We start from the raw sequence: 11,901 nt of genomic DNA, 5'->3' as shown, positions 1-11,901 counted from the left end.
TCCCGATGTAATCCCTACTTGAACATGGTGCTTTATGCCACATATTATGATCCAATGATGTGTTGTCATCCTATGATGTTTTGAGTAGATATATTTTGTCTTTGGGTTGATTGATGATCTAGATTGGTATGAGTTGTATGTTTTATTTTGGTGCTGTCCTATTGTGCTCTCCGTGTCACGCAAGCATGAGGGATTTCCGCTGTAGGGTGTTACAATACGTTCATGATTCGCTTATAGTGGGTTGCTTGAGTGACAGAAGCATAAACCCGAGTAAGGGGTTTGTTGCGTATGGGATAAAGGGGACTTGATGCTTTAATGCTATAGTTGGGTTTTACCTTAATGATCTTTAGTAGTTGCAGATTCTTTCTAGAGTTCCAATCATAAGTGCATATGATACATGAAGAGAGAGTATGTTAGCTTATGCCTCTCCCTCATATGAAATTGCAATAGTGATTATCGGTCTTGTTAACAATTGCCCAAGATAATTCCGCACACCGACCCATCATTATTCCACACTTGCTATTTATAATATTTAGTAATATATTATAACTTTATGATAATAGTACCTACTTTTATATTTTAGCTCTCCGATATCATGCAAAGTTATCCTCTTAATACCCACAACACAGTTTTATTTCTCGTTTCTAGTTGGAAGCAAACGTTCGGTATACATAGAGTCATATCAGTGGCAGATAGGGCTTGAGAGAATATTTGATCTTACCTTTAGCTCCTTGTGGGTTCGACACTCCATACTTGTCACTTACACCTTTGGAAATTGCTACTATGATTCCCTGCACTTGGGGATTATCACCCGCCCTCACGACAACGCGGAGTCAGCCAACAAGGACAAGCTCATGTCGTTTCTTATGTAGAAGAAGCTACCCAATGGCACTCAGTCTTGGGTGCTCAACCCCTTCCTTGATGTCATGCACCGAATCTTTTGCAACACTCTCTTGCCACGCGTCGGTGACAAAGATAAGGTGCATGCTTATCTCGTGGATATGATGCTTCTGTGTGAGGAGGCGCGTCAGCATGCTGCCTAGCCCCTAGACATATCTCATATCATGTGGAATGAGCTCAGGTTTGCGATCTATAATCGCAAAATTCCCATCTATGGTCCTTACCTGCACCATCTGATCTCGAATACTTGGGTCAAGATGTTTCCGGAGGAAGACTTTTCTGCTCAAAACTGGATTCGCCACGAGCATATCAAGCTACGTCAGAAGAACAAATGGGCCAATACCACTACCGAGGCTGAGGCTGCTAGGATGAATGTGGATGAGGACGAGGTTGTGGAGGAGGAGGAGGCTGAGGACAGTTTTGCTGGGTATGCTCCTCCATTTATTGAGCCCTCTTGGGCTAAGAAGCTGAAGGCAAAGATGAAGACCCTGTTCTGTATGCAAGCCAAGGGGCACTACAGGACTCATGTTGCTTCCAAGGAGAGTTGCCGGAGCGACAAGAGGATCTTGAGGACTTTCTGCGAGAATGTGGAGAGCGGGTCAGAGGTAAACATCACTCCGGAGGCTGAATGGATAGCCAAGCAGGCTGTCAGAGGAAGAAACCATCCCATCTGTCCAGTCCGATGAGGAGCGTCCTGAGTGATCTCTACAGAGGATGCTACCACCTGTGTCGTAGGTGTCCTCTCTGCCTCTTTTTGGTGTCTCGATGCCAAAGGGGGAGAGAGCATAGGATTTGCATTCGTGTCTCTTTGTTTTTGTTTCGTTGGACCTTCGTTCATGTTGCTTTGTGTTGGTTTGTGCTCGTGATACCTGGTACCCTATCGTATGGTGCAATACATATGCTCTCTAGCTTATCTTGTCGTCTTTCATGCTTTTTAATTCATGAGCCTATGCTATCTTGTGCCCTTTACTTTATGCTCATAATCATTGCCTTGCATCCATGCTTAGTGTTAGTTATATTGTGGCAAGGTATGCCTCGTCTATAAAATATAGGGGGAGTGTTGATCCTAGTATGTGTGTCGTGCAGTCCAAAGCATTTATATAGAGTGCACACATCTAGGGGAGCCTGTCTATATTTTGTAGATGGTGGGTTCACTTATATCCATTTATGTTCTCTTATGTGCAAATCTCGTATTATCATCAATCCACCAAAAAGGGGGAGATTGTAAGGGCATATTTCATCCCATGTGGTTTTGGTGATTGATGACAATGCATTTGCGGACTAATCGTGTGCTTTGAGCATTTCAGATATCTCATGTTTATACACAAGACGATTCGTTGCCCCTCGGAGTCTAGTGAAGATGTAGTTTTCTCTACGTATTTTTTCGGTGGATTTGAGTCGTCGGAAAGCCGTACTATTAAGAGGGGGTCTGTTTGGAAAGGTTTGGGTGGAATCTTCACGTACACGTCCATTTCTTTGCACCCCCTTTCCTTTGCCTCTTTGGAGCAACCACCGTTTATCTGTGTCTCTGCAAAATGAAGGACTCCTAGTGTTGTGGTACTATGGCATGCGGTAGTGCTGCTCAAGGGAGCAGTAGTACCGCAGAGGCCCACGGTAGTACCGGCCAAGGACGTGGTAATACCGCTCCCCAGGCGCGGTAGTACCGTGGCCTCGGGCCTAGCACAGCAGCACGAGCGGAAGTAGGGGCGGATGTAACTTTTTACATCCGCGCCCTATGCGGTAGTACCGCACCCTGTATGTGGTAGTACCATGTCGGATTTTTGCACAGATCAAAAATCAGCGGAAGTAGCCACAGCTGTATTTTTATTCGTTCGTACCTTCCCAGCTCAGGCAAGCCCTGCTTTGCGGTAGTACCGCAAGGGCGAGCGGTAGTACCGCTCCGACGGTTCTACCGCTCTCTACTTCAACGCAGCATGGCTGGTCTGGCTCCAGCCGCGCAAGCGGTAGTACCGCAGTGCCTCGCGGTAGTACCGCAGACCCTTGCGGTAGTAACGCATGTCTGGTGCGGTAGTACCGCATGTCGCGGGCTAGATAAGTGGGTAACGGTTGGATTCGTCCTATCACTATATAAGGGGAGTCTTCTTCTCCGAGTTGACTACCTTTTCCATCCCCAAGCTCCATTATTGCTCTAAGCTCCATTTTTGCCCGATCTCTCTCCCTAGCCAATCAAACTTGTTGATTCTCTAGGAATTGGTTGAGAAGGCCTCGATTTACACTTCCACCAAGAGAAATTTGATTCCCCCCACCAATCCCTTGCAGATCTTGTTACTTTAGGGTGTTTGAGCACCCTAGTCAATCAAACTTGTTTGTTCCTGTTTAAAAAATTCAAAAAATGTTCCCGTTTAAAAAATGGTGGGATTTTTAAAAAATCTGTTCATGTTTTAAAAAATGTTCAGAATTAAAAAATCAGTTTTTTTAATGTCACATTTTCAAGTTTTTGTTTGTAATTTCACAAAATGTTCACAAATTTCAAAAAATGTTTGGGACGTCAAAACTTGTTTGTGATTTCAAAATTTCATTCGTGAACATTTTTTGTATTTGCCTGGAATATTTTTTGAATCCGCAATCTTTTTTGAATTAACAAACAGTTTTTTATTCATTAACTTTTGTGAATTCATGAATGTTATTTGAATTCACATACTTTTTTTGAATTCTCAATTATTTTTTTGAATCGGTGAACATTTCTTAAATACGCGTGAACATGTTTACGAATTCATAAAAAAATATTATTCACCTACTTTTATTTATTAACAAAATTTATAAAATAAACAGATAGGAAAATAACGGAAAGAGAAAAAAACGATAAAGAAAAAAGCGGCGCACTACCGGTAGCGCTCGCTATGAGCGATCGTTAGCAGCGGCCCTCCACTTTGGCACATCGATTCCTCCGTGAAACCCTTGGCCCCTCCATCCCCGCGGCGCCGCCGAGCTCTGCGCTGCCTAGCAAGCTGCCGGCGTGTCAGCGGAAGCGACTGCCGCTGCCCGGTCACCGTCAACTGGTCGTTCCCGCAGTTCCATCCGCGCGCGAGAACCCGGATAAGAGGGGCAGGTGCTGGTGCTGATTCTCACTATCCATCCCGCCCTTAGTTTTTTATGCACGCCAATCCTTATCAATTCGGGGTGTGTCTTTTCTTAATCCATGCTAGCTGCTCATACTGATCAGTGCTCATCCATCGGATACATGGCGCATCTGTTCAATATTTTAAATTCCTCTAATTTTTCGGCTCATCCATGAAAGCACTATCTAATTTTTCAGCTCCAGAGGTTTTCTCTCGATGGATTTTAAACTTAAATCACTCGAAGAGGGGGTTGCTCAACAATCTTCTCAGAATCAAACGAAACAGCCAGCGGACAAAGCCGGCGCGGGGTGGCTATTTATAGCCGCAGCCTTCCCAGATGGGAAATGACCATTTTGGACACGCGGTCCAGCCAATAACCAACCGATACGTTCACAACGATCGGATTTTGGAGCAACGGTAACATTACTTGGGGAACAAGTAATGCTAACTCCTGGTCTGAGAGAAACTCTCGCAGCGAAGAAGATCACGGTCTCTTGCTGGCAAGTATTTGCTCGGAACACAAAGAGATTTCTCTCGGAACTTCCATAGGATTTGGGTTTAGCATCAGAGAATCAAAGTTTCGAATGATATACCCCTCTTAATAGTACGGTGGTCCTATGACCCAACAAGGAGAAGAGAAACTACGAAATGAATGCTACGTCTTCACTTCGTCTTCAATCTCCTCGGACGCAATCACTTCCTTCGAACAGGCACCGAACCAATTGCTTCTCTTCAACCATTTTTAGGGTTCACTGTTGTCTTCATAATCTTCGTTGATAACCTTCACTGCAACGCAGGGGATTATCTTTGTCGTTTGAATCTTACTCCTCTTGATTCCAGGGACCTGTTACTCTGTGTGCACTAGCAAACCACATAAGTCCCATACTGCTTATGTCAACAAGCTCCAAAACATAAGGAGGCAGGTCATTGCACCAACAATCTCCCTCTTTTTGGACGACTGTTGACAAAATAGATAATCACAAAGTGAAGACAGATAAGCGAAAAATGATTCGAACATGAGTGAATAAACATTACTTTGCTCGATGATGAAATAAACTCCCCCTAAGTGTATGCAGAGTCAAAGATATAAGTTTAAACTTTATGCACACTCCTGTCGCTTTATCGAATGTTTATGCCGATCAGCGATTTGAGATTAAACCACACTTGGTCTCGTTGGTTTAACATAACCAATTCAAAGGCTACGCTTCTGAAGATGCCATCATGCATTTACATACCTTCACTGAATTGTAATATGCCACATATGAAAGACTATGAGCCTCATGCATTGAGGTTGTGTCTATTTTCCTTTTCTCTACGAGGAATTGCTTCTAGCCTTGCCTAGAGGAACCATTACCTCATGGACTTGTGTTGCAGCATGACAAAGTTTTGTCCACCTGCTAAGATTGTGTAGTTGCACTCTAGCATTACAGGTATAGAGGTAAGCAGGAACATCGTGAGCCACTGTCGCTTGCTTGAGATAGGATGAAAAAGGCAACAATATTTTTATTCAAATCATTTTTTAATTTTGTTTGTATTTTCTGAAAATGTTCATAAGATTAAAAACGTTTGTGTTTTCATACTTTGTTCACAAATTCAAAAAAAAAATCTTTCTATTTTTCAAAAAATGTTCCCATTCCAAAAATTGCTTGGATTTTTAAGACTTTTTCATGTTTCCAAAGAATGTAGAGAAGATTAAAAAACCAGTTTTTTTAAAATTTTCACATTTTCAAAAAATAGTGGTTTAAAAAAAGTTCAAAATTTTCAAAATTTGTTCACTTATAATATTGTTCATGGCGTCGAAAATGTTCATGATTCAAATTTTATTCACATTTTTTTTGTATTCGCGTGGAACTTTTTTGAATTCATTAATTTTTTGTGAATTCACGAACTTTTTTAGTTAACATACTTTTTTTGTATTCTCCATCATTGTTTTTGAATCGGTGAACATTTTTTGAATACGCATGATTTTTTTTAGAATTCACACTGTTTTTTAATATTTGCGTACTTTTATTTCAAATTTATAAATTAAACAGACCGGAAAATAACGAAAAGAGAAAAAAACAATTTAAAAAAAGCAGCGCACTCCCGGTAGCGCTCGTTAGCACGCCCCCCTCCACTTTGGCATATCTTTTCCTCCATGAAACCCTTGGCCCCTCCATCTCCGCGGCGCCGCCGAGCTCTCCGCTGTCCAGGAAGCTGCCGGCGTGTCAGCGGAAGCGACTGCCGCTGCCCGTTCATCCTCAACTGGTGGTTTCCGCAGCTCCGTCAGCGCGCGAGGACCTGGAGAAGAGGGGCAGGTGCTGATGCTCACTATCCATCCCATTCCCGCCCTTAGTTTTTGATGCACGCAACGCAGCCAGTCATTATCAATTAGGGGGTATTTTATGTTCTACTCTAATTAGCGCGGTGTGTCTTTTCTTAATCTGTGCACTGATCTGTGCTCATCCATCGTATACAGATATGACGCATCTGTCCAATTTTTTAGACGGGGCTGGTGGAGCGCTGATGGGGCAGCTGTTGAACCCAACCAATTCAGCTAGCCGATCACGAGCGGTAAAAAAGTATATATCTCAAGGCCCAGGTATATTTCTTGAAAGGAAATGCCATGTGCATTCGGAGTTTCCGACAAAGGTTTCCACTGAAACGTGGAGGCACGCATTGCAGCTGCAGTCTGCACACATCCCCACCAGGTCTGAAGGCAGAGAAATGTTGTTTAATCTGGTTGATTTACACGAGGTAAGGTCGAGGTTGCTGTTGAGATTAATTCTCTGGCTAATATAAATCTTCTCGGAGGGGAGGGAGTCAACTATGCACACAAGAACACAACCACAGATGGGTGCTTCTGCTGCCTTCTTCTACCTCCTGCTGTCCCTCTGGGTTCAGGATGCAGCTGCAGCTGGTCTTGGCTTCACAAGAAGTGATTTCCCACGGGGATTCGTCTTTGGATCTGGAACCTCGGCATATCAAGTAAGTAATCTTTATCTTGTTTGGCCTGGAAGTTCTGGCGTGCTTAGTTCATCAGGTGCCATCGCCAGTTTAATCAATCTTGAATTCTTGATGTTTCGTTTGCATGTATAGTATGAGGGTGCTGTTTCTGAGGGAGGCAGGAGCCCAAGCTATTGGGACACTTTCACTCACGCAGGTTAGTTGCTACTCCCTCCGTTCGGAATTACAAGATGTTCTAACTTTTTTTTGAATCGGATGTATATAGACGTGTTTTAGTATGTTTGTTCACCTATTTCAGTCTCTATCTAGTCCATATTGAAATGTCCAAAACTACTTCTAATTTGGAACGGAGGTACTACTTGTTTGTGAAATATAACTCTAGTTTTCCGGTGCTGCAACTATATTTGGTTTTAGCATGGATATTTCCCTATGTGTAACAAATAGCACGTTGAGCAATTTGTGATCAGTTTTCATGATGAGTTGAGTTGATATTTGAGACGAGTGCCCTCTTGGTGGAACAATTTACACAGCATTTTTGTTGCTGAAGCATAACTATATTTGGAGTAATTATTGGCAATAGCCAAGACCAGAACTTGATGTGGTTGACCAATCACAGTTAGGTCAATTTTGACTGCTAGATTTTTTTATTTTGCAGGCAAAATGTCAGACAAAAGTACGGGAGATGTTGCTGCAGATGGGTACCATAAATACATGGTAAATAGTATGGGGACCTGCAAAATCTTGAGCATTTCTCTGCTTTACTAATTATGAAAGAAATTTGGCTTATCTGATTTCGCAGGAGGATGTCAAGCTCATGTCTGAGACAGGCCTAGAGGCCTATAGGTTCTCCATCTCCTGGTCAAGGCTCATTCCAAGTACAGAAATTATCATGGCCTTCATCAGAACAAATTTCTTTAGTTTCTAATTTATCTCATTGTTTCTGGAAATTTCGGGTTTGTAGATGGCCGCGGAGCTGTCAACCCCAAAGGGCTACAGTACTACAATAACCTCATTGATGAGCTAGTGAATCATGGTAATTACTTTTATTAGATCTCTGAACATTTAAATGTTTAACAGCAATCAGTTCTTAGGTTCATACTTCATATAATCAATGTTCCTTCTCAAGAAATGCATGCAAAATAAAACTTTGAACCCTCTGGTCTCTGTGATATTTATCCCAGGAATTCAAGTCCATATCACACTTCACCATATAGATCTCCCTCAGATTCTTGAAGATGAGTATGGTGGATGGTTAAGCCCCAGAATTGTGTGAGTTCATATATAATTTCACTACCAAATAAATAAATTCTACTATAGTGGCAATTTTATATATCAACGGCATAATTCTTACGACATTATGTTTTGTCCTTTCATATTCTCAAATCCACAAAATGCAGTGAAGATTTCACAGCATATGCAGATGTTTGCTTCAAGGAGTTTGGAGATAGGGTTGCATCATGGACGACAATGAATGAGCCAAACATTGGTGCATTGGCCTCTTATGATGTTGCTATATTCCCTCCTGGTCGTTGCTCGGATCCATTTGGAGTAACAAAGTGCACCTCTGGGGACTCTAGTGTGGAACCATACATAGCAGCTCATAATACCCTTTTGGCGCATGCAACGGTTGTCAGTCTGTACAGAAAAAAATATCAAGTGAGTGGATGATCTTTTACTTAAAATAGTTTTGGTGATGCTTAGGTTCTTCATGAACTGTGACAGTCTAGACCTTTTATTAGCTTTCCTCAAGGGTGGAGGCACCATTTTAAGTCATTACACATTTACACATTAACCACATCGTAACTCATCTTTTTATTGATACATGTTTCAGCATTGGCTACACAATGAGGATAGTATTTCTTTGGGAAGTTGTCGATTTATTTTGTTTAGCTTCCTGGGCCTGTTCCTTTAAAACAGGGACATCATGTACATAGACTCTTATTCTTCGTCATCTAAAAATAGCATTCCCTCCGATCCATATTAATTTTCGCTGATTCAGTACAAAGTTATACTAAATCAGCGACAGTTAATATGGATCTGAGGCAGTATTACATTCTTTGTTAATTCCCTGTCACGGTGCCTATGTCCAATATCTTAGCCAGCTATAGGCTTATAAAAAACTAAGGAAACTTTTTGGACGTAGGCCATGCAAAACGGAGTTGTTGGCATAAGTATTTACTCTTTCTGGAGTTATCCATTGACAAATTCCACTGTGGATTTAGAAGCAACTAGGAGATGTATAGATTTCTACTTTGGCTGGTATGATATTGCACCTCCATTTTGTCACTGGAAGCGTTTAACCTGCATAATACATGCATTGTTGAGATCTTAAGTTAAGTGTGGTACTGGCAGGATACTAAATCCGTTGGTGTTTGGGGACTACCCGCAAGCAATGAAGAAGAATGTTGGCTCTCGCCTTCCACCCTTCACGGAAGTTCAGTCTGAACTTATCAAGGGTTCTTTAGATTTTATTGGAATAAATCACTACTACTCTCTCTACGTGAATGATCGCCCTCTGGAAACAGGCGTTCGAGACTACAAAGCAGACATGTCAGTTAGTTTAAGGGGTAAGTATCTTTTTTGGATAGTGATACTAGGATTGTTGCTTAACTCCTCACAGTTATGTGCTATGCAGATGTGCAATTTTTTCCGAAAAGGAGGATAACCCCCATCCTCTGCATCTGGGCTATGCATGCAACTATTTTATTAATTATTCGCAAAGACCTTACAAAGTAATACAACAGTAAGTGTGAAGTCACCATCTTGGCAACATCTGTTGCTACTCCTATCGAGTTGATGAAGGGGTGCCGATTGTCCGAGCCGAATACCAAACAGACCTCGCACCAAAGCCTAACATCTAAAGCCGGAGGCCCCAACCAGGCCACTTGCCGGGTCTGAGGCACACACCGGTCCGACGCACTCTAAAAGGCCGCCGCCGCCGTCTTCCACCGATCCATCTTCAGAGTATATACTGGCGCATCGACCTTGCCAGGCCTGCCGTCGACGCCACCACGGCGCCAGACAACGCCACCTCCCTACGCGCGCCCATCTTCACACATTCGCCGCTGAGACCCTGATGCGCCATGCCGCGGAGATCCTTCGTCTTCGATGCGGTAAATGGAACGCCGCTCCACCACTTGTCACCCCCATCCGTAGCTGCTCCAAAAACGATGCCCCTATGAGGGAGAGCGCCGCCATCGTCCGATCCGATAAACCCGGGTCTAGGTCCTCACCCGAAGCAGCGCAAGCAAGTCACCGCTAGCTGCAGTGGTGATGTCTTCAAAAAGATAACGACGCAAAAACACCGCCATCGCCCGCCCTGACCGGAGTCATAGCACGGTTTTCACCGGCAACATCGCCTCTCCACTCGACACCGGGACTGGATGCAAGATGCCACAACCAGCCGGCCAACCACCTCCGGCGAAGGAGATGGACACCACCGCCACGCCCAGGGCCGGAGCCCCCGACGTTTTCGTGTTGCGGGTCTAGCCCAGAAGTTGCTTGCCTTCGCCGGATCAAAGGAGATGCATGACAGCCTGAGGCGTGACTCGTTGAAGCCCATCTGGGCCTAGATCGGGTACCCTAACCGCCGCCGTGGAGATCTCGTCGTCGCCGCCGGCCCGTGCCACTGCCCTTGATCTGGCCGGAGCGGATCGCCGCCACCCAGATCAGATCGCCGGCTGAGAAGAATTGCCGCCGCGGCCGCTGTGGCACACAGGCTTAGCCTGCGACCCCAGCCTACAACGCCCCGACGACGGCAGCGGGAGGGGGGAACCTTCGCTGGTGGCAGCCGGCGGGGTTGCCCCGGTGCGGCGGTGCCGCACCGCCGCACGGGAAAGGAGACGTCGGTACCTCGATGCGTGTTCTAAGCGGATGTGCAATTTGATTGGTATTTTAGAGTCTCTTTTTCTAGGGCATTCATTCTCCATCTAAGGGTTAATCAACTAGTTGCACTAGAAATTGTGTGCAACAATGGGCTTGATATTCATTTTTTTAGCAATGGTCACACAAGCAAACAAGGGGATTCCTGAATCCTGATTACCAAAAAAGAAGGGGGGGGGGGTTGTTATTCTCTCTCTTTTTTGGACAATAGTGTGTGTGTGTGTGTTATTCTTGATATGCAAAAGATAGGCTAGGCAAGCTGCTGTTAAGACAAGCTGGCAAGCAAACTTTCCAGATTCACCAGTCACGTAAATTGGGCATTTCTCTGAGTGCAGTCTTTGAGTCATCCCTCGAAACACGTTTAATTAGTGTCTACTATATTATTATTATTTTGAAAAGGAGGATAGCCCACGGCCTCTGCATCAGAGTGATGCATGCAGCCATAGTGTCTACTATATGCATCTCAAAGCATGCTTTCCTACACTAATGTAACAGGGAAGAGTTGAGCGTAATGTTCTAACTAGTGATCCCTTTGTATGATGCAGGTTCTAGGATAGACCCACCATCTACTCAGGTAAAAAAAATATTATGTTGTCAATGTGTTTTGCAAAGAAGTCGCCAGTTTTTAGCTAAAAATGCAGTTATTTTGGTCATTCAATGCACATCCATTTGTTTGGTTATATGTTCTGAACTTGTTCAAGATATTAGAAAAGAAATACCCACTTAAAATTAAAAACTGATGTGGAAAGCTTGACAGTAAGTGTCAATGATGATCTTTATTGGAGTGCAGGGCCCCCCAACAAATGTTCCAAGTGATCCCAAAGGGTTGCAGCTTCAGCTGGGGTACCTGAAAGAAACCTATGGGAACCTTCCCGTCTATGTCCAAGAGAATGGCAAGCAGAATTCCCAGCCAGAAGCAAGCCTCCGTTTCTGTTGACGAACAAAGGTGCATCGTTACTCATGTAGTCATGTGGTTTTGTTTCAGGCATGGGAACCGCCGCCGACGGTCTGGATGACACCGAAAGGGTCAGTTACCTGAGCAGCTACATGGAGAGCACACTGAACGCGATGAGGTGCGTCGAAATCGAACATA

General features: G+C 43.9%; 1 protein-coding gene across 1 annotated transcript in view; it reads left to right on the top strand.

The window, feature by feature from the left end:
- The first annotated feature begins 6,092 nt into the window (after window positions 1–6,092).
- Window positions 6,093–11,901, top strand: part of LOC119277353 (beta-glucosidase 2-like) — a 6,609-nt gene continuing 800 nt past the window's right edge. The window contains exons 1-13 of the mRNA XM_037558632.1: window positions 6,093–6,277; window positions 6,439–6,947; window positions 7,059–7,122; window positions 7,582–7,640; window positions 7,726–7,801; window positions 7,888–7,959; window positions 8,108–8,195; window positions 8,324–8,582; window positions 9,070–9,185; window positions 9,279–9,493; window positions 11,354–11,382; window positions 11,599–11,701; window positions 11,794–11,881. Coding sequence (XP_037414529.1) covers window positions 6,789–6,947; window positions 7,059–7,122; window positions 7,582–7,640; window positions 7,726–7,801; window positions 7,888–7,959; window positions 8,108–8,195; window positions 8,324–8,582; window positions 9,070–9,185; window positions 9,279–9,493; window positions 11,354–11,382; window positions 11,599–11,701; window positions 11,794–11,881 — 1,328 coding nt within the window. The 5' untranslated portion in view covers window positions 6,093–6,277; window positions 6,439–6,788. The remainder of the gene's footprint in view (window positions 6,278–6,438; window positions 6,948–7,058; window positions 7,123–7,581; window positions 7,641–7,725; window positions 7,802–7,887; window positions 7,960–8,107; window positions 8,196–8,323; window positions 8,583–9,069; window positions 9,186–9,278; window positions 9,494–11,353; window positions 11,383–11,598; window positions 11,702–11,793; window positions 11,882–11,901) is intronic.

This window comes from Triticum dicoccoides, chromosome 3B (genome assembly GCF_002162155.2).
Source record: "Triticum dicoccoides isolate Atlit2015 ecotype Zavitan chromosome 3B, WEW_v2.0, whole genome shotgun sequence".
Lineage (NCBI taxonomy): Eukaryota > Viridiplantae > Streptophyta > Magnoliopsida > Poales > Poaceae > Triticum > Triticum dicoccoides.
This window is presented reverse-complemented; position numbering and strand designations above follow the sequence as displayed.